The sequence below is a fragment of the Mus caroli genome, unplaced genomic scaffold (genome assembly GCF_978045245.1).
Source record: "Mus caroli unplaced genomic scaffold, Mus_caroli_1 scaffold_13, whole genome shotgun sequence".
Lineage (NCBI taxonomy): Eukaryota > Metazoa > Chordata > Mammalia > Rodentia > Muridae > Mus > Mus caroli.
Window position 1 is genome coordinate 69,684,360 of NW_028227268.1, and position 26,427 is coordinate 69,710,786.

The 26,427-nt window shown below is 38.4% G+C and overlaps 1 protein-coding gene and 1 pseudogene across 3 annotated transcripts in view; both read right to left on the reverse strand.

The window, feature by feature from the left end:
- Nucleotides 1–26,427, reverse strand: part of Aff4 (ALF transcription elongation factor 4) — a 77,381-nt gene that overhangs the window by 37,749 nt on the left and 13,205 nt on the right. Inside the window, exons 2-6 of one of the 3 annotated variants that reach the window (XM_085830026.1) lie at nucleotides 18,555–18,643; nucleotides 17,935–18,061; nucleotides 13,251–14,030; nucleotides 10,449–10,493; nucleotides 5,693–5,779 (exon numbers count right to left, since the gene is read on the reverse strand). In XM_085830026.1, the coding sequence (XP_085686152.1) occupies nucleotides 5,693–5,779; nucleotides 10,449–10,493; nucleotides 13,251–14,030; nucleotides 17,935–18,057 (1,035 nt within the window). In that variant the 5' untranslated portion in view covers nucleotides 18,058–18,061; nucleotides 18,555–18,643. The remainder of the gene's footprint in view (nucleotides 1–5,692; nucleotides 5,780–10,448; nucleotides 10,494–13,250; nucleotides 14,031–17,934; nucleotides 18,062–18,554; nucleotides 18,644–26,427) is intronic. The other 2 variants (XM_021178051.3, XM_029483059.2) reach the window with 2 other exon arrangements.
- Nucleotides 19,974–21,087, reverse strand: LOC110304482 (large ribosomal subunit protein uL16-like; annotated as a pseudogene).

Sequence of the window (26,427 nt, forward strand, 5' to 3'; positions counted from 1 at the left end):
TCTGTAGTGAGGCCCTACTTAAACAAACAAAACAGCCAAGCACTGTGGTGTTTGCCAGTAGTCTCAGATAGCTTGAGAAGTTGGGGGGCAGCATGCAGTTGGGGATAACTTGATACCCCAGGAATTCTGGGGCCAGGCTAGATAACAAAGCAAGATAATATCTCCCACTACACTCACTCACTCTCACTCTCTCTCTCTCTCTCTCTCTCTCTCTCTCTCTCTCTCTCACACACACACACACACACACACACACACAAATTGTTTTAGGTATACAGCAAAAAAGTACTGAAGGAAACAGGTAACATAGAAAGAACTGGCACCAGATAGAAAGCTCAAGGAAAAGAAAGGAATGACAAGCAAATGAATGCTAACTGCATAGGAGGGGGATTTTTATCTTCTTTATTTAATACTGATTAAAGGTAATAAGCCAGGCATAGTGGGACACACAGTCTAACACCTGGATGACTGTGGCAAGAGGATCAGACATTCCTGGCTACATAGAGAGTCTGAGGCCAGTCTAGGACATAAAAGCTGAGTTGGGTAGGGTTGGGGGAAGAGGAGTACAGAGAAAACTAAAGGGACATGGGAAGGAGAAAGAGACCCCATTCCAGTTTCTCATCAGAAACAGTAATTCCAGCACCACTAACAACATTTATTGGGAGGCTGTTTACATGAGATAATACTCCTTTATATAAAGCTATTTTCAAATAAAAATGTTAAAACAGCAAAGAACCTTTTGGGAGTGGGAGACATTCTCCATGTAGCCTTGGCTGTCCTGGAACTCACTCTGTAGACCAGGATGGCCTCAAATTCAGGGACCCACCTGCCTCTGCTTCCCAAGTGCAGGGATTAAAGGCATGCATTGCTGCCACCGCTGCCACCACCACCACCACCACAACCACAGCCACCATTACCACCACCCAGCACAATGAACCAATTTTCAGAGCTGAGCATACATGACCTATAAGTATGGTCCTATTGTTTACACAGATATAAACTTGAAATTTTCTAGAAACAAATCTATAAACCTTAGTTTCTAGACTTTCTGACCCAAACTGAACTAATCCACAAATCAGTAACATGTGGAAAAAAATCTCTCAAGTACTTGAGAAATATAGAACATTAAAAAAAAAACCATGAAAACAAACAATAAAAAGGTAATTAAAGTATAAAATATTAAAATTTGTGATCTTTGTTTAAAAGAATATTAACATAAAAAAGTAAGGAAAACCACACTTTAATGATGCTACTTTCCACTTCATGAAAAAAAAGTTATTAAAATGAAGGCAGAAGAAAAAGCATAAAAAATTATGGTAGAAATGATAAAAGAAAAACTAGGGGAAAAACTGATGAGATTAGTAAAACAAACTCTAGAAAGCTATCAGAAAAGAACAAATTGTCAATATTAAAAAGAGAAATGTAAGATACTAAATAAATGAGGATATTATGAAGAACTTACATCAAATTTGTTATCATCATTGGCAATTAATATACAAATGGAAGTCCGGGAATCCAGCTCAGTTAGTAGAGAGCCTGTCTAACATTCAGGAGGTCCTAGGTTCTACACTAGCTTCACACAAACCAGGCACGGTGCTACATGCTAGTAATGACAAGACCCAGTTCTCAAAGGTTGAGGCACAAGGAGCAGGAGTTCCATGTTATTTCAGCTACATACCAAGTTGGAGACAGCCTGGGATTTCAGAAACCATATCTTAATAAAGGAGAGAAAGGGGAGGATAAAGAGAATAAAAAGAAAAAAACTGGAAAAACACTTTGAAAGATACAAACTATCAAAACTTATTAAAAAAGAAATAATGTGGTGGCATGCACCTTTAATCTCAGCACTCTAGAAGCAAAGGCAAGCAGATCTCTTTTGAGTTCCAGGCCAGCTAGTCTACATAGAAAGTTCCAGACTAGCTACAGCTGCATTGAGACCCTGCCTCAATAAATGATTGATAGATAGATAGATAGATAGATAGATAGATATAGAAAGACAAACAGATTACCTCTGACCTACATAATAAATCAAACAAAAAGCTTACTTTGTACTTGCTTTTGCAAAGCTGAAGTTGGGGCCTAGACACAGTCAATGCACAAAATGAGCAACAATAAACAGGAACCTTAGACATGGGCCTGAGGTAAAGGGAAAGCTTACACTATGGCAGTGGAAATGAGAATACAGAGAAATGAAAAGCTATAGGGTGGATACCCTGCCAGCAAGGGAAGAAATGGAAGCTTTTTAGTAAAAACAAAGGATAAATCCTCACAGTCCTTTTTAAAAATTATCTTTTTAATTTTATTTATTTATTTGTGCAGATGGACACACAAACCATGTTGCACATGTGGAGATAAGAGGATGATTTGTGGGGGCTGGAGAGATGGCTCAGTGGTTAAGAGCACTAACTGTTCAGATGAAGGTCCTGAGTTCAAATCCCAGCAACCACATGGTGGCTTACAACCATCTGTAATGAAATCTGACACCCTCTACTGGTGTCTGAAGACAGCTACAGTGTACTTACATATAAATAATAAATAAATCTTAAAAAAAAAAAGAGGATGATTTGTGAGCCAGGCAGTGGTGGCGCACACCTTTAATCCCAGTGCTTGGGAGGCAGAAGCAAGCAGATCTCTGAGTTCAAAGCCAGACTACATCATGAGATCCAGGACAGGCAGGGCTAAAAAGAGGACAACCTTTGGGAGTCAGTTTTCTTCTTCCACCATATAGGTCCCAGGAATCAAACTCAGGTTATCAAACTTGGTAGCAAACACCTTAACCTAATAAGCCATTTCGTTGGCCTCAGTCCTTGTTTTCATATTCTCATGTTTGTTAATCACATTGGTGACTTTTTTTTTCTTTTTTCTTTTTGTTTTGTTTTTATGTTTTTCTAGACAGGATTTCTCTGTGTAGCTCTCCCTGACTGTCCTGGAACTCACTCTGTAGACTAAACTGGCCTGAAACTCACAGGAATCCACCTGTCTCTGTATCCCAAGTGCTGAAATTAAAGCCATGTGCTGCCACGACCCGGCATTGGTGATTTTTTTTTTTTGCTGTGTCAAAATCTCTGACCAAAGCAACTTAAGGAAAATTACATACCTATATATGATGGATAGAGTTACCTAACCTTATATGATGTATACAGTTACCTGACCTTATATGATGGATAGTTACCTAACCTTATATGATATATATAGTTACCTAACCTTATATGATTTATACAGTTACCTAACCTTATATGATTTATACAGTTACCTGGCCTTATATGATAGATACAGTCAAAATGGCAGTAAAATAAAGATGCACAAAATTACCTTCAAGATGTATATATAAGGTCTATATAAAACATTAATCAATGTTGTGTTCATACTTCAGTTCAAGAAGCACATATCCAATATGGAAGTCTTTCAAAAATTTTAAAGCACCTTTAAAATTTAAAGTCTGAAACACTTCTGACTCCAACATATGGAATTATGTAACCCATAGAGGAATGCCCAATAAACACAAGAAAAAAGATAGTTCAATATGACCAGTCTTAAAGGAAGTATAAATTAAGATTAGAATAACATACCTCTAATATACCTGCTAAAATGAGTAAAAACAAATAGATCAACAATTCTAAGCTGGAGGCACAGACAGAACAAGTGGACTGACTACCACACACTGTTGAGTGGTAGGGAGGGGTAAAGCAAGAGTGTTACAACTACTCTAAAGAACAGTGCTTAGTATCTTCCAAGTGTAATATATATTTACCACACAATTCAGCAATTCTTTTCACCATATCACTAGCATTTACCCGTGAGAAAAATAAATAAGTCTGCAATATATACAATAATGTTTATAGATATTTAACAGCTTAAAAGTGGAGATAAGTTACATAATCATCAACAACTAAATAAAGAAAGTTTGGCATTTTCATTAAAAGCTTCCTAGGAGGAAAAAAAAAAAAACTTACTGATATACTCAAGAACAGAGAAGACAGCTTGTTTTCATGGGCCTGAATTCTGTCTCCATTGCGCGTGTGCGCGCGCGCACGCACACACACGCACACACACACACACACACAGGAGGATGGCTGTGATGACAACAGATCACTGAGGCTTGCTGCCTAGTAGCCTCTCAGAAAAAGAGTGAGCTTGAGATTCCGAGAAAGCATACATCCGGGAGTAAGTCAGAAAGCCATAGAGGAAGAAGACATTAGCTGTCTCTCTCTACTCTCTACACACATGAATGGGTGTGTATACCTACCCATAAATTTGTATACACATAAGCATACATTTAAAAAAAAGAGTTCAAGATCATCATAAGCTATACAGAGTTCATAGACAGTCTGGACTACATGAAATTCTGTGTCAAAAAGTAAACAGCAGCTGGGCAGTGATGGCACACACCCCAGCACTTGAGAGGCAGAGGCAGTTATATCTGAATTTAAGACCAGCCAGGTCTACAGAGCAAGTTCCAGGAGAGCTGAGCCTACACAGAGAAACTCAATCAGGGGGGTGTGGGGGTGGGGGGGAAGGACAATAGAGAAAGACACTGATGTAGACCCCAGTTTCCACACCCAAAAGTACAGGATGTGCACCCTTCACATACACACATATACACATGCTCAAAACTAGTTTTTGCCCCTTTTTGAAAAAAAAAAAAATGAGGGCTTGTGAGATGGCTCAATGGAAAAGGTGCTTGTTGCCAAGCCTGACAATCTAAGTTCCATCCCTGACACCAGATGGTGAAAGAAACCAGTTCATAGCACGTACCACACTTGTTTCACTCACACACACACACACTAAAAAATGTTTATAGTACTGAAAACTGATGGTAACTTACACACTAAAGAGAAATGGCTAAGTAGAGTCAGATAATTTATACTTTAGATGAATTCAAAAGGTATTAAATCCTTCTAAGGAAACACCATGGCAAGGGCTCCAAGAGCACTGCTCACAGACCACTGCTACAGAACAGTTTATCTGAATAGGAATAACATATTGCTATGGAGTGAGCACATACATGCATGCAAATGGTGTGAAAAGGTTTTCAAAGACACAGGACATTGGATGACCTCGCAAACAAGAACGGGAGGAGGAGTTGCTATTAGGAGTCCTGAACAAACTTTTACATAAGAATGTAGTTTTGTCTGGTTGTTTTGGGGAAGGGGGATTTTGAATTCTGAAAATGTAGCCAGGTTGGCTTTAAACTCCTGATTCTCATGTCTTTGCTTCCATTGTTCTGGGGATCCAAACCCAGCGTTTTATATTGTATTTTTATATTGTTTACATATTAATTCATGTTTTAAAAATTAATCAGCAAAGTTTAGATAGGCTGAAAATGGTTGTGTGAGGGCTCTTTCTCATAAGATGGAACTATGTTTGTGGCTAGGTTCTGAGGCTCCTCAGAAAACAACCTGAGCCACCTTCAGTCTAGACTACTATGAATTTGTAATAACAACAATGCCTTTTTTCTAACTTTCTCCCCATAGTGCCTTCCAAATTTTCTTAAGTAACTCTCAGTCAAAGATGCTCTCAATTCTATTATTATTTTAAAATATCTTCATAGAAATCATTACTACTTAAAATTACTCCTTTATTTGTTTGTTTATTGTGTTTCCCAGAGGGAATGGCAAGACAATTTTGAACTCATGTAATTGTAGTTGAGTCATTTAGAGTTTTTTTACATCAAAGACATATCTTATTTACTTACCTTAGTTGGAAAAGGGAATTTGGAAGGTTCTGTTTTGCATGGTGTATGAATAGCCGTTAGAGGGGGAGGCCATGAATGCGTCATCTCCTGAAATGTAATTATTACAGTTTGTTTTCAACCAGGACAAGGTTACAAATCTATACGCTAAAAACCAGATTTTACTTACAAATACTGGTTTTATGATCAATTTTCCAAAACTATGCATAGTGAGTCAGTGGATATTAATAAAGCACAAATGTGCGCAAGTGGTACGGCTGGCAATGGGGCAGGAAATAACAAATCCTCTCTGACTTTAAGGGGTCTATGGGTAGAATGATAAAAATCTGTGGACAGTTGTAGAAATCAGCCTATAATGAAATACAAGGTCTGAGAGGTTTGTTTGTTTTTTGAAACAGGGTCTTATTCTGTAGTCTTATTCTCCCTCAGCTTGCTATGTACACCAAAGAAGCCTTGAATTTGTGCTGATCCTCTTGCCTCTGCCTCCTAAGTACTAGATCAGAGGCATGAGCCACCATGCCTAACAAACCCGTATTATGCAATGCTACTCAAAACAGATCTTACTATGGAATGGAAGATGATGACAATAAGGAAAGCAGCTAATATTAATCTTTACTATTAACAGATCAGAAACTATGATAAATGTTTTGCTTGTCAATCATTTCTTCAAATCTTGAGGTAGCTTAGTAAATAATGGATAGAGAATTTCTTTATAGGAAGTCTGACCTCAGAGTTCACATGCTGATCAAAAATTTTGGTCATGTGAAGACATAAAACAGAGATTTCAAAAGTATATTAGGAAGAAAACAGGTAAGAAAGACCCTGGGTCTAGTGTTATTCAATGCCTTCTATCCATTTAATCATGTTATAAACAGCTGAGCATGGTGGCATGTGCCTCTAATCTTAACTCTTAAGAGGAAGAATTCAAGACAGCCTGCACTAATGGCACCCAGTCTAAGGGGGGGGGGGGGGGTGGCTCAAATAAATCTAGATAACAATGTGTATATCAGAGGATCAAAGTGTATATCAGAGGTATCAATTAGAATAAGGGTGTATTTTATTTCCATCATTTTCTTCAAACTTAGCCAATTAGGTAAATTAAAGGTGACTTGTGATACTTAGAAATTTATACTGTGGTATAACCACATTTATATAAAGATACATTAAGAGATTCCAAGGACTCATAGATTTAAAAAAATGTTAAAAACTTTGATATCCAACAATACAGTATTGATTAAACAAATTAGCAGACATACATAAAATGGAACACCAGACAGACATTAAAATGAGAAATTCAACTATGATATGAAATGATATCCATAGCATATTAGTGTCAAACACAAATCACAATCTACAACCTAGTAAATATTTATATATGAAAAGTCAAGCATCTGAAAGGATGTGCAACAGTGGCTACCTTTGAGCAACAGAATGACAGCAGGGGGAAGAAACAGTGTCTACTACAACCTCTTATAAGCAGCCTTTTACATGGGCAGAGAGGGAGGGAGGCACAAAGCCCCATCCCATGCTGAGGAGCTACTGATAACAGATAGCTAGTTGATGGGAGAGAGTCAGTTTTCTTTAAGGGTGTGGCCCTTGGTAAGTCAGCCAAATCCCAGTGGTTGGCCACATAGCTAAGAGTATATGAGCAGCACAAACTGGAATTGCTGGGAAAAAGAAAAAAGACCTAAAGCTGAGTGGGTAGGAAAGGGGGAGTTCGGAAGTGAGCATGATCAAAAAACATTATACAAAATATACAAAGAAATAATAAAAAAGGCAGAAAAACAAAAACCAACAACAACAATAACAATAAAGCACAAGCCACTTGCATGTAATTGCTCTCTATTCTCTTAAAATTCCTGTATTAATTCCTATACCAAACTCTAGAAACTCTCAGCTTAAATAGTATAACTAGTATCACTGCCACACTGCTAACACTTGACACATAATAGGGAATTTTCAATAAGCATATATTCTTTTTAGATAGATTTCTTCCTTATGTTCTCAACAGAGTTGCTAGAAACAGTGTGATTGCAAATTGAATGGAAACAAAACCTATGAAAGGAACATGGAACCTTCTGCACCACAGGTTTCTAGTATTGGCATTTCACAAATCAAATATCAAAATATGTGCAACTGCTAATTGTTTCAATAATCAAGCTGGTTGGGCACTAAAACACTCAAGGCCATGTGTCAAGGTCATACATAAAAATGTAGGCTAAATATTTACTAAGAACAAAGAGATGAAGAAAGTCTTCCAGGTACTAAAGTTCCATATACTACTAAACCTTCAGGGGGAATCATGTATGTTCCCTTAGAATACACACACACACACACACACACCACCCTAGCAACTAGCCAAACAAACAAACAAACAAAAAATAACAAAACACATACACATTAGCATTTCTTATGCACAAGACTGTGTGTGTGTGTGTGTGTGTGTGTGTGTGTTTGGGACTGAAGAGATGGCTCAGAGGTTAAGTGCACTGGCTGTTCTTCCAAAGTACCTAGGTAAAATTCTCAGCACTTATGTGGCAACTGTAACTCCAACTGCAGTGGACTTGACAGCTCCTTCTGACCTATTTGGGCAATACACACACACAGTGCACAAACATATATGCAGGCAAGACATCAATTAAATAAATAAGTTTGAGGGGGAGAAGGGAGTTAAAGGAGAAAATGGTAGCCTGACACAGGAAGAAGTTAAATTTCCCTAGGATTTGATAGAAGACAACTAAGGAGGTACTATTATACAGAGAAAGGAGAGTAGTACAGTGTTCCAAGGAATTTTACTTTAAGGAAGTGATAAAATCTACTGTGAAATTGCAAGCCTCTACTACCAGTGCAAGGTGAGGCAAGAGGGCAGAAGTTCAAAGCCAGAACCCACTATAAGAAAAGACTATTTTTTAAAAAGAAAAGGTATGGCTTAGGAAAACTAGTTTGGCAAAGTGGTCAGTCAGCAAGAGGAGAGCTGAGGACTGGCTATGGGATGTCTGAGATATTACATTCTTCCTCTGAATAGTGGTCTTAGCCATCTCAATCTCAAGAGAGAGATGAGCCACTGATAACCTCTAGCAAAAAAGTCAAGCTATGAAGGCCAGGGACTGAGGGAAGACTTGAGGCAATATAAAAAGACAGTTGGGAGATTTTAAAGGTAGAAACAAAAATAATTAAGATTGTTGTAATGTTTGTTATTATTAGTACTAGTACTACTACTACTTTGTGAGCTGGGCAGTGGTGACACACACCTTTAATCCCAGCACTCAGGAGGCAGAGGCAGGTGGGTCTCTGTGAGTTCGAGGCCAGCCTGATCTACAGAGCAAGTTCCAGGACAGCCAGGGCTACACAGAAACCTTGTCTTCAAGTACTACAAAACAAAACAAAACAAGAAAACGACTGTGTGTGGGCATGTGGCTATGGCATACACTTGATGTCAGAGAGTGCCATGTAGAGGTAGGTAAGAGTGGACGATTTTTCCACTGTGGACTCTGGAGGGTTGAATGCAGATTATCAGGCTGGTGTGGAAAAATACTTTTTCTTGATGAGCCATCTTACTGGCCCAAGTGAGGATTTTTAAAACTACTGAAGTTTCAGTTGGAAGAAATGGAAAAAAATAAAGGTTTTCAAAGAAATTTAAAGTCTAAGCCCACTTTAACAGACAGAATATGTGGAAGACATTAGAGATAATGAGGATTCTACATTTATAAGTATGGACAAACATACTAAAAGGAAAGACCTAAGAGACATAAACCGAAGTCTTTAGGAGACCAAGGAGGAGAGAAGGACTGAATAGCAAGTCATCCGATAAAGCTAAGGATGATAGACAAGGGGAGGAAGAGTGTAAATAGACAAAGAAACCACAGCCATACCAAAGGAAGTGGGAAAGGCAGACAGGAAACCAAACAATGAAGCACAGTGACAAGGAAGGAACAAAGTTTCCCAAAGGAAAAACTCAAACAGCAGAGACAAGAAAGAAAATAAGAACATGACTTCTTATATGCATTATACCCCAGGCAGAGGACAAAAGGAGGACATGAGAAAAACAGGTTGAGCAAAATGGTAAAGGGAGATTATAGCAGCTAAAGAAAGGCGTGGGAGATTCAATGGTGAGAACAGATCATAGGAAACAGGCCAAGATAGGCAGTCTCGGGGGAAAATGCCATAAAATCCAAGTACAGACAATAATTCAGCAGCTTCTAAAAAGCAGTACAGTTATGTGGATGCTTTTCTCTTAGGAGCAAAAAAGTAGTCAGTCACTCCCTACTCCCTAACTTTTCTTTCCGTCTTTCCAGCAGCGGAATGCACTTTTCTGGTTATCATAAATTTTTTAAGCGTGTCTAGTAACAACTCCAGAGCAACACTCAGAGGATAGCTTTACTGTAGCATCTGACCAGAATGCACAGGTCAATTACAAACCAAACTACTGTCACCAATGACTTGGTAACTACTGAGTTTTTTTTTTTTAGGCCTTTAAATTACTAGCTGATAAGTCTAAAGAAATGTAGTTGTAATTTGTTTCTTCCTCTTTTCAAGAGTAAAACTAGGATTTATTTATTTACATACAGTCAACAAATCATGTGACTAGAACCTCAGAAGAGTCAGTTATTTATGATGGACATGACATAATCAAATTACACATATAAGCAATCTGTGTTACAAAGGAATTAGGAACATGAAACAGAGTTGGTAATATAGGCATCATAATTAAATTATTATCATTATTAAACATTATCAAAATAATTAAAAAGAAACTTACTTTAAGTATTTCATCTACACAGCTTACATCACCAGAAACTGATGCCTTAAGCAGAGAAAAAGAAACAGACATTAGATTTGAAATAATTTGTCATTAGATTTTTAGTATTTACTAGACATATTAAAAGCAGTATTAGAAATTACATAAAATTTAAGGAATTATTATGATCTCATTATTTTAAATCAGAACACTAGTTAGAATTTTTGAAATAGCTTTCCTATATAAAACCTTTAAAAATTTTTATTTTTATTTTATGTATGTAACAGTTTTGGCTGAATGTGTGTCTCTCCATCTCTCCAACTCCTACAATTTTTTTTTAATGTAATTTTGTTTTAGGTAATCAGACTTCCTTAAATTTTCTAAAGTTATTCATATACAAAATATAATATGACATAGAGACATAGTTCCTCACAAACTTAGTAAAATTAACTTTGAAAGATTAGTGATATGGACTACTTACCTAGCATCTCATAAACTGTAGAAGGCCCTTGAGTGTGTATGTTTTATGTGTTTGTGTGTGTGTGTGTGCGCATGTCTAGTCCTGCAGAGGCCAGAGGAGGGTACTGAATTCCCCGGAACTGGAGTTGTAGACAGCTATGAACCAAGGTGCTTATGCTAGGAATAGAAGATGGGCCCTCTCCCTCTATAAGGGCAGCGAGTGCTCTGAACCACTGAGCCTCTGTCTAGGCCCTAGGTTTATTCACTTTTATTTTATGTGTAGAGTGCTTTGTATATGTGTAGGTCTGTGCACTGTATGTGTACCTGGTGCCTGTGGAAGCCAGAAGACGGAGTATGATCCCCTGAAACTAGATAGAGTTAGAGACAGCTGTGAGCCACCATGTGGGTGCTCAGAAGTGAAGTCAGATCCTCTAGAACAACAGCCACTGTTCTTGGCCCTTGAACCATCTCTCCAACTCCTACAATTTTTTTTTAATGTAATTTTGTTTTAGGTAATCAGACTTCCTTAAATTTTCTAAAGTTATACATATACAAAATATAATATGACATAGAGACATAGTTCCTCACAAACTTAGTAAAATTAACTTTGAAAGATTAGTGATATGGACTACTTACCTAGCATCTCATAAACTGTAGAAGGCAGATGATAACTTTTTTTTTTTTTTTTTTTTGGTTTTCTAAGACAATGTTTCTCTGTAGCCCTGGCTGTCCTGGAATTCACTTTGTAGACCAGGCTGGCCTCAAACTCAAAAATCCGCCTGCCTCTGCCTCCCAAGTGCTGGGATTAAAGGTGTGCGCCACCACGCCCGGCTCAGACTAATAATTTTAAGGCATAAATAAAAATCAAAAAACTAAACTCAAATTTAGTCCCAAAATTCATATGTTTGAAGAAAGAACAAATTACTACTTCTCTGTGGCTGGAAAGTAACACAAGTCCTCTGTAAGAGTAGAAAATGTCCTTAACCAGTAAGCAATCTCTTCGGGCCCCAAAATTCTTTCTATTTAATTTTATTACTGTATATGTGTGCGGTGTATGTGTGTATCTGTAAGGGTAGGCCATGTGGGGCAGAGGCTCAGAGAACAACTCTGAGGAGTTGGTTGTCTCCTTCCACTGAGGAATCCAGGCACTGAACAAGTCATCAAATTTATACTTGATCCACTGAGCTATCTTACTGACTCAAGATTCCTAAATGTTAGCAAACATTTTTTATAACTTTGAGTCCTTCTTCTGCCATTCTGACCTCTGAGCTATGCCTTTGGTCTTTTCAACTTTTTTATTGTATAAACTACATTAAAAGATAAACTTTGAAGTGCTGGGGAAATGCCTCAGTGGTTAAGAGTACTGCCTATTCTTCCAGAGGACCCAGGTTTAACTCCAAGCAGTCACATGGCAGCTTACAACATCTATAACTCCTGGGGATCTGAGGCCCTTTTCTGTCCTCTATGGACACTAGGATACACAAAGGTGAATCAATATACATGCAGGGGAGATATTCATACACATAAAATAATAAAATAAAATAAATGTTGCCTATATGGCAATGTTTTACTGAAACCTGTTATTCTGACAATTTGGTATATGTTAATAAAGAAGAACAATTTCAGCTTAGTTCTCTGGTCATTTTGAATGTCAACTTTTATACACAGTTACAGTGGCTGTCTCAGCTTTTTAGCTGTAAGCCAGGGAAAGCAACATAAGAGCTACACAGTATCATTTCTGTAGATTCAAAAGTTCCAACATTTGTCACCATAAACTATGAACTGCATTTATCTGTAATGCTATAATAACAAAGGTAATTTTCTTTTTAAGTAAAAAGAAACAAGCTATACTATCCCATAGAACTAAAAGGAGGAAGCGTAAGCTATTGATAAATCTTACTTTTAGTCTATAATTTGACTTTTAATTTTAATACTTAAAAAATTATGAATGGGACTGGAAAGATGGCTCAGTGGTTAAGAGCACTGACTGCTCTTCCAGAGGTCCTGAGTTCAATTCTCAGCAACCACATGGTGGCTCATATCCATCTGAAATGGGGTCTGATGGCCTCCTCTGGTGTGTCTGAAGAGAGTATAACAGTGTACATTAAATAAATAAATAAATAAATCTTTTTTTAAAAAGGGAGAGAGAAACTGAATATTTTCTTTATTATGCAAGAAGGAAAGTGCACAGCAATATGGATTCATGGTCAATTCCCAAGTTGTTATTTAAACCTTTTCTTCTTAAGCTTTTAAAATTCTTATACTTCTTACTATTAAAGCAAAAAGACAGGTGCAACTCACTGAAATTTCTGTGAATTACTTTTTTTCAGACACAATGCTGAACACTGTAAGTGTGAGACTTACATCCAAAGGCCGGGAAGGTATTTTCAGCTTGGTGAGATGTGCTTTGCTGCTGGGCTTCAGCTCAGTCATGTGATTACTATGAGGCTGGCTGCTGTAGTGCTCAGAGGACAGCTTTGGTTCCACAGACTCCTGACCATCCATGGGCCGTACATAGGCAGTGGGTTTCTGTAACATTGAACTAGACTTTGACATCAAAGAAGGTGGGAAAGACTGACTTGAATGTTGCCCACTTGAAAAAGGTCCGCGGGAAGGAGAATCCCAGTTGGCATCAGGGTCCCGAGGTGATTTGGAGCGCTGATGTTCCTTGCTATGGTGATCATTCCCATGAGACCTGGAATGACTAGAACTTAATGAAGAAACAGCCTGGGGTTTTCCAGGGCTTGAGGATCGAGATTTGGAGTGCTCTGAGCCGTGCTGGCCTTTTTTCCTGCTACTGCTGTAGGAGTCACGGTCATGCCTCTGGCCACTGCTGCTGGCGCCACTCCCTCCTGCACCACTCCGTTGGCTGCTGTGTCCACTCTGCAGGGCAGAGGAGCGTTTCTGAGACTGAGAGGTGCTGGGGGCGGGGCCTACAGGAGTCCATTTGCTACTCTGATGAGATCCTCCATGTCTCTGCTCAAAAAAATTTGGGTTTGCTTTCTCATCTGTGGTCGTTGGTACTGCAGACTTGGGAATTGCAACAAGCTTTGGTATCGATCTGTCTCCTATGTAATCCTTCATTTCATCGTAGTTTCCAAGCATGCTCTGAATCCGACTTGATAACTTATCTTCTTTGCTAGTCTACAAACAAAAAACAAAAAGGAAAGGAAAAAGTAAAATATAAAATTAGTATAATGTGAAACAAAATATCTTCCAAACTCACTTTATAATCTTCAGACAGAAGAGGTATTTTTAAAGATAAGTCTACTTTTTATATTAAAGTTAACATCCACAAATAATCATAAATATACATACACACACACCAACAAAAAACTAGAACCGTTTACACACTGGGTGAGCACTATCTCTCACACACTGGGTGAATACTCTACCACATATACTCTCAGTCCACATATACATTTCTCATAGTAAAAAAAAATTATTAAAAATATCTGAAAATTTAAAAACCCACAAAAATGTATATGAAAATAACATTCTAAAACACAAAAGAAAGTCTAAGGATTGCATTAAAACAAAATCAAGACTAAATAACCAGGACTGGGGATGAAGCCCAGATGCTAGAGTGCTTGAATGGCATGCATGTAGCCCTGGATTGAGTTCAACCCCCATCAACAAATAAATTGACATGTAACATATTCTCTGCACTAGGAAGGATCACAAGTTCAAGGTCATCCCTGGCCACATAGTGAGTTTTAGGCCTGGAAAATGGGTGATGTTATCTTAAAAAAGGAAAACAAAACAAAAAATCCTACCTAACTGAACTACCACTATTTGTTTGATTGTTTGAAAATCTGTAGAGCTGAAAGAATCAAGATACATATACAGCTATTTGCTGAAAACATCAACATTAAAAAAACAAGTCCAGCCGGGCGTGGTGGTACACGCCTTTAATCTCAGCACTTGGGAGACAGAGGCAGGCAGATTTCTGAGTTCCGAGGCCAGCCTGGTCTACAAAGTGAGTTCCAGGATAGCCAGGGCTATACAGAGAAACCCTGTCTCGAAAAAACATACAAACAAACAAAAAAACCAAGCCCAATTTATTATTTTTATAATTATGAAGTGAATAGTAGCTCTTGATTTGTTTCAAATACATGTTTTAGCTGGGTGGTGGTTGTGCACACTGTTAGTTGTGGTGATCTGAAGATAGGGGTAAAAGAATATTTGAGGTCAAGGCCAGCCTGGTCTACAGATTGAGTTCTAGGATACCCAAGGCTACATAGAGAAATCCTGTCTCAAAAAACCCAAAAAACCAAAAAAACAAACAAACAAAAAAAACCAAACCAACAAAAAACTTTTTATCTCTGATTTAATCCATAATCGCAAATTACTATAGGCTTTGTGTTATACTCAAATAAGTGATGTCAATATGACAATTTTTAAATTGGAATATCCTTTTAAAGCTGTAGATATATGGCTTTATATAGTATATAAAGGTTTTTATATATACCAAACATGTAGGAGTAAAAAGGGTATGTTATACTGTCGATATTTCTTTTTTTTTTAATTTTAGGTATGAATATATTTCCTGAATTTATGTGCATCATGTATGTACAGAAGTCAGAAAAGGGGGGGGGGTCATAAGAGGAAATCAGATCCCTTGAAACTAACATTACTGAAGGTTGTTAGCTGTCGTGTGGATATTAGGAATTGAACCTATGTTTTCTACAAGAGCAATAACTGTTCTTAACCCCTGAGACATCTCTCCAGCCTGTCAATATTTCATCAGAAAAAATAAAATCAGCCAGGCAGTAGTGGCGCATGTCTTTAATCGCAACACTTGGGAGGCAGAGACAGGAGGACTTCTGAGTTTAAGGCCAACCTAGTCTACAGAGTGAGTTCCAGGACAGCCAGGGCTATACAGAGAAACCCTGTCTCGAAAAACCAAAAAAAAGCTGGGCGTGGTGGCGCACGCCTTTAATCCCAGCACTTGGGAGGCAGAGGCAGGCGGATTTCTGAGTTCGAGGCCAGCCTGGTCTACAAAGTGAGTTCCAGGACAGCCAGGGCTATACAGAGAAACCCTGTCTCGGAAGAAAAAAAAAAGCGAAAAACCAAAAAAGAAAGGAAGAGTTCAAAGCCAGCCTGGTCTAGAGAGTAAGTTCCAGAATAGCCAGGGCTACACAGAAATATACAATCTTGAAAAAAAACAGACAGACAGACAGACAGATGAACAGACAGGAAGGAAAGGAGGGAAGGAGGAAGGGGAGAAATCGAAATACTCTCTTATTATAAACCAGCAATGGCCATTACTTTCATAATGTATAAAGTACTAAAGTTATCATGCATAGCATAAGACTTTAAAGTTTTAACAACTGTTGAAATGAAACCCAAAGGCAAATGAAATGCTAGAAAGATGTCACCACTAAAGCTACATCAGAGACACAGGAATTATTACTACTTAGTGTTCTTTTTTTAGCAATTTCTAATTATGGGTAATGATAGGAATTAAAAATAGCAATCAGGGGCTAGCTAGATGGCTCAGCAGTTAGGAGCACAGACTGCCCTTCCAGAGGTCCAGAGCTCAATTCCCAGCAACCATGGGGTGGGTCACAACCATCAGTAATGGGATTGGATGGCCTCTTCTGGTGTGTCTGAAGACAGCTACACTGTATTCATACGCATAAAATAAATAAATAAATTTAAGAAAAAATAGCTATTGGGTCTGAAGAGATGGCTCAGTGATTAAGGGCACTTGGCTCTTCCAAAGGACCAGAGTTCAAATTTCAGCACCCACATGGCAGCTTACAATTGTCTCTAACTCCAGTCCCAGATGTGATACCCTCTTCTGGCTTCTTCCAGCATAAGACACATGTAGTGCACAGACAAACTGGGATTAGAAACACTCAAATACATAAAATAAAACAAACAAGGGCTGGAGAGATGGCTCATTGGTTATTTGATCCTGAGTTCAAATCCCAGCAACCACATGGTGGCTCACAGCCATCCGTAATGAGACGCCCTTTTCTGGTGCGTCTGAAGACAGCTACAGTATACTTAGATATAATAATAAATAAATATTTTTTTAAAAAATTTAAATTAAAATTGATCCAACTTATTTTTCTTAATTTTAAGATTTATTCTACATAGTGAGTTCCAGGACAATCAGAGCTGCATAAAGAGACCCTGCTTTAAAAAAAGATATATTAATTTATTTCATTTATTCATTTTTTCTGTGAGTGTTTTGAACATGTATGCATGTGCACCACATGTGTGCCTGGTGTCTGCAGAGATCAGAAGAAGAGTGCATCAGATCCACTGAAATGGAGGTACAGATGGTTATGAACCTCCGTATGGGTCCCACACAAAATGAACAAATGAAATGCTCTTAACTGCTGAGCCATCCCTTCAGTCCCTTTTCAATTTATTGAACACCTCTAACGACATGCTTCAATGCAACTGATGATTAAATAAATACATTAGAAGAAAATATCAGAGAATTTAATCTATGATAACCCAGATGAACATATATAAGAAACATCCCAACATACTAACAGTCAATGGAACCTACTAAATAAGCACAGGCAAGAAACAGGAGGAAACACAGCATCTGTGACTGTCGATACTATAGATGGATGGTATAACCAAAGGATACAGAACACATAGTCAACAGTAGATACTGTAGGTTCACTAACCAAAAAAAAAAAAAATTCTTTTGAGACAGTGTTGCTCTGTGTAGTCTGCCTTGCCTTGACCTCAGAGATCCAGCCTGTATCCACCTCACAGAATGCTTCAATTAAAGGCATGCATTGGGCTAAAGAGATGGCCCAATGGTTAAGAGCATGCACTGCTCTTCCAGAAGACCTGAGTTTGGTTCCCAGCACCCATGTAGGATGGCTCAAAGCTGCTTGTAACTCCAGATTCAGGGCACCTGATTATCACCTTCTGTCCTCTGAAGACACCTGAGAATATGCCTGAAAGAGACACACTCACACCAAACAAACAAACAAACAAACAAACACATAAGAACCCTAGAAGCACAAATGTCATGTAAGTAGGGTAAAAAAATATTCAAAGAAAGATAACTTACAACTTTGTATGGCTCAGCAAAGAGAGGAGAACTAGGTGGGAAGGCGTCTTCACCCTGCTGAATTTCCTGATTCCGCCTTTCCCTTTCTTTCATGCGCAGCACATTCCGGTCTTCACGGTTCATGTTGCTATGAGGAGAAGCACAATTTTTACATCACAAAAATAAAAATTGAACATTCTGTACTGACTGTCAATTTAACACTCCAAATGGACATTTCAATTTCTGTCAACTTCTAGGTAGTTAACAGGCGTTAGTTAGTGCTGAAACGGGATTCTGGCACTAGGCATTATCATCTTCCACAGTCACCCAGAAAGAAAACATTAGCTACAATATGAAAAACCTGCTTCTCAAAACAACCTCATTTTTTTTTCCAGTGTTAGGAACAGAACCCAGGCAAGCATCTTCAATTCCTCTACCCAAATCATGACAATTTTTCAAATACTCTGCTATCTGAAAGTGAGCCAAAACCTGCACATTAAGAGGGAAAAGATTTTCTTAATCCCACCTGTCAGTCCTTCCTCTTCACGGTGCTTACTGGCCATACTTTTGGTGGCACATAACCCACTCCCATCTACCACCCACACCCCTATGTCCAGCTTTTTTCTCTACTTTGCATCTACCTTATCTTGATTTCTTTTTGTCCCAAACACAGCTTCTTTGATGTCCATCCTTATGGCAGTTTGACCTCAGCTTTGCTGTTCTAGATTCCCTAGAAAACGACATTTCTACTCTAAATATATTAATATTTCAATTAATGCCTTAATAAATGGCAAACCAAGGCTTTCAGTAATAGAATCTAAAATTAGCATGTGTTGGTAAGTATAACTAAAAGTGTATTAAAAGGAAAACTTCTAAACGCATGAAACTCAAGAAGAACAAAGACCAAAGTGTGGACACTTTGCCCCTTCTTAGAATTGGGAACAAAACACCCATGGAAGGAGTTACAGAGACAAAGTTTGGAGCTGTGTCAAAAAGATGGACCATCTAGAGCCTGCCATATCCAGGGATCCATCCCATAATCAGCTTCCAAACGCTGACAACATTGCATATACTAGCAAGATTTTGCTGAAAGGACCCAGATATAGCTGTCTCTTGTGAGACTATGCCGGGGCCTAGCAAACACAGAAGTGGATGCTCACAGTCAGCTAGTGGATGGATCACAGGGCCCCCAATGGAGGAGCTAGAGAAAGTACCCAAGGAGCTAAAGGGATCTGCAACCCTATAGGTAGAACAACATTATGAACTAACCAGTACCCCGGAGCTCTTGACTCTAGCTGCATATATATCAAAAGATGGCCTAGTTGGCCATCACTGGAAAGAGAGGCCCATTGGACTTGCAAACTTTATATGCCCCAGTACAGGGGAACGCCAGGGCCAAAAAGTGGGAGTGGGTGGGTAGGGGAGTGGGGGGGAGGGTATGGGGGACTTTTGGGATAGCATTGGAAATGTAAATGAGGAAAATACCTAATAAAAAGTATAAAAAAAATAAAATAATAAAATAAAAAAAGGAAAACTTATTTGTGGTCAAAGGAAAAAATAGGACTGTCATTTCTGAAATCATGATAATACTATATTGTCACTAGAATAAACCGAGAGGAATGGCTTATTTATTTATGAACAGCAGAGATCTTTGTCTTAATAGACAATAATGAAAGAAATTACAAAATGCTAATTAAGTAAGTGACATCAGGACCTCTGCTGCTCCTGTCCCTGAAGTTGAAATAGGGATTAAACCTCTATCTTGATTTTGTTTTAAAAGAGGAAAAAAGAGAGGCACAAAGAAACAGATCAACCAAAGGGGAAAATCAGTATATATCTGTGGAAACTATTTTAAACCAAATAAGAAAACAGAAGTCAAGTCTGGCAAACTTTTTTAATCCCGACACTCGGGGGACAGAGACAGGTGGATCTTTGAGTTGAAGGCCAGCCTGGTCTACTGAATAGCCAAGGCTACACAGAGAAGCCCTGTCTCAAAAACCAAAAACAAACAAACAAAAAAAACCAACCACCACTGCCAACAATAACAAAACAACAAAGAAGAGGTGGAGAGAGGGAGAGGATGAGAGAGAGGAAAAAGAAAACAGAAGTCAATCAGACCAGGAAAACACTTCTCACTTATTTAGGATGATCAGTAAAACCAGTATATTCTTGGGACTGAAGAGAAGGCTCTGTGATTACAAGCACCACATTACAGAGGTCCAAGGTTCAGTTCCCAGAATCCACACAGTATTTCACAAATGTCCTTAACTTCATTCAGCTCAGGGAATCTGACACCCTCTTTTGGCCTCATAAGACACCAAACATGCACAGAGTGTACATACATACACACAACATTTCTCAACAATAATGCATGGAGAGAGAGATTTCAAATTGTGTTCAAGTTGTTTCTTTTTATTTTCTTCAGACTAGATGTGAGATTTCTTACAGAACATGATTTGGTAGAGTACAGGAGAGCACTGTGGAAGCCCTAGGAAATACAGGGGCTGCCACTTGTCTAGGGGACCTCAACTGGGGATATATCTGACTCCACATGCATCAGGAATGAGCCACTTCTCAGTGACCATGTCTTCAAATTCATTGCATTAAACTTAGTAAAGCCTACTTCTTTGAGATGTGGATCTTCTGGTGATCTGGGGTCCTGAACTTGGTTTTACTCAGAGCCTCAATCACAGATTCCTCACTCTGCAGCTTGGTGCATGCAGAAGGACCTGGCCAATGTGAACCCTGGCCACTGTGCTTCTGGGGGCTTCCCAAAGGCACATAATTGTCTGGAGCCTGTCAGCCCAGCACAGGATACCTTCTTTTGGGTGGTATAAAAAGGTTGGAGTCTCACTCGAATATGAAAGTCATCTTTGCAATAACTTTTTATCATGTATTTGTTGGCACAAATATGGGCAACCTCCAGGGCTTCAGAAAAGAATTGCTCTAATCATCTGACATCCTGTAGCTACAAAGTAGAAATTCATCAACTTTTGCCTTCTTCTGTCCCAGGTTAAAGATGCAGATCTTAGCATCAGGAGCCCCTCATCAGAAGGGAAACTTTGGGTATGGCCTGTTCTTACAATACCAGTTAACACTGGGCAGGGCAGCTGTCCATGATGACAATAGGATCTTCAGTGGCTCACTGGAGGAAAAGAAACAAGTTGTTTCTTTTTAAATACAGATTTTTTACATTCTGGGGTGTGTATGTGTGTACTCCTACTGGGTAAGTTCCAGAGATTAACCTTAAAAGTGTCAGGTTTGGGAATAAGTGCTTTTACCCACTGAGCCATTCCCCTGGCCTTCAGGTTGTTTCTTATATTTGTGTATAATATTCTAGTGTAGCTAATATATAACCTATTGAAGTACATAAAAATACTGTTATAGAGGATAAATACTGTTGTCAGAGGATAAAAAAACAGAAAATATCCTTTAGCATATTTTGACAAATTGATGTTACTTGCATTAACAATCAAGTTTCAGTTAGGACTCTTGAATTAAGGCCCTGCCCCAATACAAAGTTATTTAGAATCTAAAGGGCAGACTAGAGCTGGAGAGATTGGCTCAGCAGTTAAAAGCACTGACTGCTCTTCGGGGGTCCTGAGTTCAAATCCCAGAAACCATACGGTGGCTTAAACCACCCGTGGTGAAATCTGATGCCCTCTTCTGGTGCATCTGAGGACAGCTACAGTGTTCTTATTTATAATAATGAATAAATCTTTGGGCCTGAGGGGGCGGGGTTGACTGTTCCCAACAACCACATGAAGGCTCACAACCATCTGTACAGCTACAGTGTACTCATATAAATAAATAAATAAATCTCTAAAAAAATAAAATAAAATAAAAGGGAGATTAACTACTGATTTCCTAAATTCAAATCCTGAAAAATGAGACTGGGGTGGAAATCACCAGAAGTGCATGGTCATTATGCTTATTAAGCTTGGAGTTTCATCCTCATCACCAGAAACAAAGGTCAGAATTTTGAAAAAACAAAATACCTAATATTAAATATCAAACAGCATTAAAATTTTTTTCACAAGAGCCAGGTAGAGTATGCCTTTAATCCCAGCACTTGGGAGGCACAGGCAAATGGACTTCTATGAGACTGAGGTAAGCCTAATCTACAAAGGTAGTTCCAAGACAGCAAAGCTATTTGAAGAAATCCTGTCGAAAGAAAGAAAGAAAGAAAGAAAGAAAGAAAGAAAGAAAGAAAGAAAGAAAGAAAGAACGAACGAACAGAAAAGAAGGAAGGAAGAGAAAAGAAAAAATTACCTTTGTATTTTGTGATTTTTGTTTGTTATTTTTTGTTTTTTCAGTGTAGCCTTGGATGTGCTGGAACTTGCTCAGACCAGGCTGGCCTCAAACTAAGACATTTGCCTGCCTCTGCTTCCCAAGTGTTGGAATTAAAAGTGTGCACCACCACTGCCTGACTTTGTTAGTTTTATGTATATGAATGTTCTGCCTGCATGGTCATGTCTTAGATCCCCTGTATCTGGACTTACAGCTGTGAGCTGCCATTGGGATGCTGAGAACTGAACCCAGGTCTTTTGGCAAAACAGCCAATGTTCTTAACCACTGACATATCCAGTCCCCCTGTTTTTCTTTTTAAAGAAAGGGTATTATCATCTTAAAGGAGACTCCTTACTGTCATTTCTCTTTCTACATCTTCATGACCTTACTGGTAGGTTTTTTTTTTGTTTGTTTTGGTTGTTTGTTTTGGTTTTTTTTGAGACAGGGTTTCTCTGTGTAGCCCTGGCTGTCCTGGAACTCACTCTGTAGACTAGGTTGGCCTCAAACTCAGAAATCCACCTGCCTCTGCCTCCCAAGTGCTGGGACTAAACTAAAGGCGTGCGCCACCACTGCCCGGCAGAGAACAAATCTTACTACCTCCCAATTGATATATTGAACTAACATTACATAAGCCAAATAGATCTAATAATTACTAAACAACACTTCAACAAGAGAAGACATATTCTCACATAAACATAGAACATTTTCCAGTACAGAATTGCATGTTAAGACAATAAAGCAAGTCTCAGTAAACCTAAAAGGCATGTGAGGTTATTCCCTAAGCACACTGGAATGAAGGTAAAAGTCAATAGCTGGGCTGGAGAGATGGCTTAGTGGTTAAGACTGATTGCTCTTCCAGAGGTCCTGAGTTCAAATCCCAGAAACCACATGGTGGCTCACAACCATCTGTAATGAGATCTGTCGCCCTCTTCTGGAGTGTCTGAAGACAGCTATAATGTAGTCACATATAATAAATAAATAAATAAATAAATAAAAGAAAATTTGATTTATTTAATTGCCACAAATATGTGGCAATTAAAGAACAAATGGGTTAAAAACAAAGTTCAGGTGAAATAAGGACTCCTGTAGACTATAAAAACAAACAGCAAAATGTGTGAGATGCATTAAACATCAAGTTCATGAAAGAAAAAGACTGTGGCTGGCAAGAGGGTTCAGTGGCTAAGAGTAATTACTACTCTTGCGGAGGAACAGAGTTCAGTCAGTTCCCAGCACCCAGGCCAGGTCTGCAATTAACAATCTCCCATAACTCCAGTTCCAAAGGCTATGATGTCCTCTTCTGGCTCTGTGGGCACTGAATATGCATAGTACACTGAGATACACACAGGCATGTACACACATAAAATAAACCAAAAAATTAAGAAAAAAAAAAAAAGAACTGTGCATGATGCAATCCAGCTCAGGATTTAAAAAAAAAAAATTAAAGCAGAAAGGGGACTGAGAGATGACTCAGCACCACTGGCTGTTCTTCCAGAGGTCCTAAATTCAGTTCCTAGCAACCACATGGTGGCTCACAACCATCTATACTGTGATCTGATGCCCTCTTCTGTCATGAAGGCATACATGAAAGCAAATTTATATAATATATATAAATTTATATGTACATATAAATTAAAAAAAAAAAAGAAAGCAGTTAAGTGTCTTTGTCACTTTTTTCTAATGCTATAAAGAGACACCATGACCAAGACAACTTATAAAAGAAGGGTTTCATTTGGGGCTCGTGCTTCCATTAGGCAGGAAGCATGGCAACAGAAAGGTAGGCATGGGACTTAGGCAGTAACTAAAAGCTTATATCTATCTCTCTCTATCTGCAATTAGGAGGAAGAGTACTAATTAGAAAATGCTTGGGCATTTGAAACCTCAAAAACCAACCTAGTGACAAACCTCTTTCAATAAGGCCATAGATCCTGATTCTTCCCACACAGTTCCACCAACTAAGGACCAAGCATTCAAATATATGAGCCTATGGAAGCCATTCTCATTCAAACACCACATTGCTGATGAGATATAGAGGAACTGGTGTTCCTTATGCACTGCCGTGAAATATACAAGTAGAGCAGCCACTATGGAAAATATGTCTAGAGATCCCTCAAAACCTTTAGCATAGGGATTGGAGAGATGGCTCAGTCATTAAGAACACTAGCTGCTCTTCCAGAGGACCCACATGGCAGCTAACATGTCTGTAACTCCAGTCCCAGGGAATCCAATATCCTTTTTTTTGCCTCTGCAGGTACTGCACACACATGATGCACAGACAAACATTTTGGTCAACACATAAAAGTAAATAAGACCTAAAAATCAAAAACAAAGAAAACAAAACTTTAATATGAACGCAAGAGAGATATAGCTCAGTGGTGAAGAGCACTTGCTGTTCTTGCAGAGGATCCAGGTTTAGTTCCCAGAACCCACATAATAGATCCATGACCATTTATAACTCCAAGTTCAGGGGTTCCAATCCCTCTTCTGACCTCCATAGACCTGAGGCACATATTGTGGTACATATACATACATGCAAGCAAACTGCTCATATAGATAAAATAAAAAATAATATTTTTAAAGATTTATTTATTATATGTAAATACACTGTAGTTGTCTCCAGACACTCAATAAAGGGCATCAGATCTCATTATGGATGGTTGTGAGCCACCATGTGGTTGCTGGGATTTGAACTCAGGACCTACGGAAGAGCATCTGGTGCTCTTCATCGCTGAGCCATCTCACCAGCCCCAAAATAATATTTTTTAAATATTTAAAAACCCTTAACAGAATTACCAAATGGTGTAGTAATTTTACTTCTAGGTATATACTCTTATGAAACAGAAAGTAGACACTGAGATCCTTGTACACAAACATTCACAGAAGCATCATTCACAATAGTCAAAAGATGGAAGCAAGGTAAGTGTTTATCAACATAAGCAAACTGTGACATATACATATAATACAATATCTTCAGCCATGAAAGTGAATGAAACTCTACTACAATAATAATGATTCCTGAAAACATTAGGCTATGTGAAATAAAGCAGAATCTGACAGACATATATCATATAATTCCGATTATATGATATATTCAGGATATCCAGAATGGACAAACTCATAAAAACCAGAAGAATAGAGGTAAGAATGATGGAGAAATACCATTTTATAGTATGCCAGCCAGAATGTCTGTTTAGGATGATGGAAAACTTCTAGAAAAGGACAGTGCTGATGGTTGTACAATACTGTGAATATACCATGAATTTTATACATGACTAAAATAGTAAAATTTTGTACTATGTGTGTTTTCCCATAGTTAATCCAACAGGGGTGAATACATTATGTGTAGAAACACATTGTGTGTATGTATGAAACTACCAAAGAATAAATTATTTCTCTTTTTATGTGTTTTTTTTAAAGATTTTATTATAAGTAAGTACACTGTAGCTGTATTCAGACACACCAGAAGGTGTCAGATCTCATTGCAGATGGTTGCCAGCCACCATGTGGTTGCTGGGATTTGTACTCAGGACCTCTGGAAAAGCAGTCAGTGCTCTTACCTGCTGAGCCAACTCTCCAGCCCTTTTTATGTGTTTATGTGTGTGGCTGTGTAACCTTAACTGCTCACATACAAGAAGGATCCTATGAAGCAGATGAGGGTATTTGATCCCCTAGACTAGAATTAAAGACTGTTGTGAAGCTGCCATGTGGGTACTGGGAATTGAACCTGGGTCCTCTAGAAGAGCAGACCGTGCTCTTAAACCCTGAGCACTCTAACCACCAAAATAAGCTTTTTGAATTGAAAAGAATCCAAGAAGCAATGGTAAAAATAAAAATCTAAATATGCATTCCCAATTAATCAGAAATAATCTACTTTTTATAAATGTCATTAATTATATATATATATATTTTTTTATAAATTTTAAGTTAAAAATTGTAAATAGTTTAAAATTATGTTGGGCCAGTCATGGCAATGCAAGCCTTTAATCTTAGCACTTGGAAAGAAAGCTGAGGCAGGTGGATGTCTGTGAGTTCAGCTGGCATGGCAAACATAGTTTCCGGACAGCTGGGGCTATATAGAAAGACCCTGTCTCTAAGCAAACAAACAAACAAACAAACAAGTAAAGTATTGCTTTAACATAGCCCTTTCAAGTGAAGCTCAGAATCTGTTGTTATGTCTCCACCTCCATTACTATCTTCTAACAATTATCCTACTAAAAAAGGGGGCCA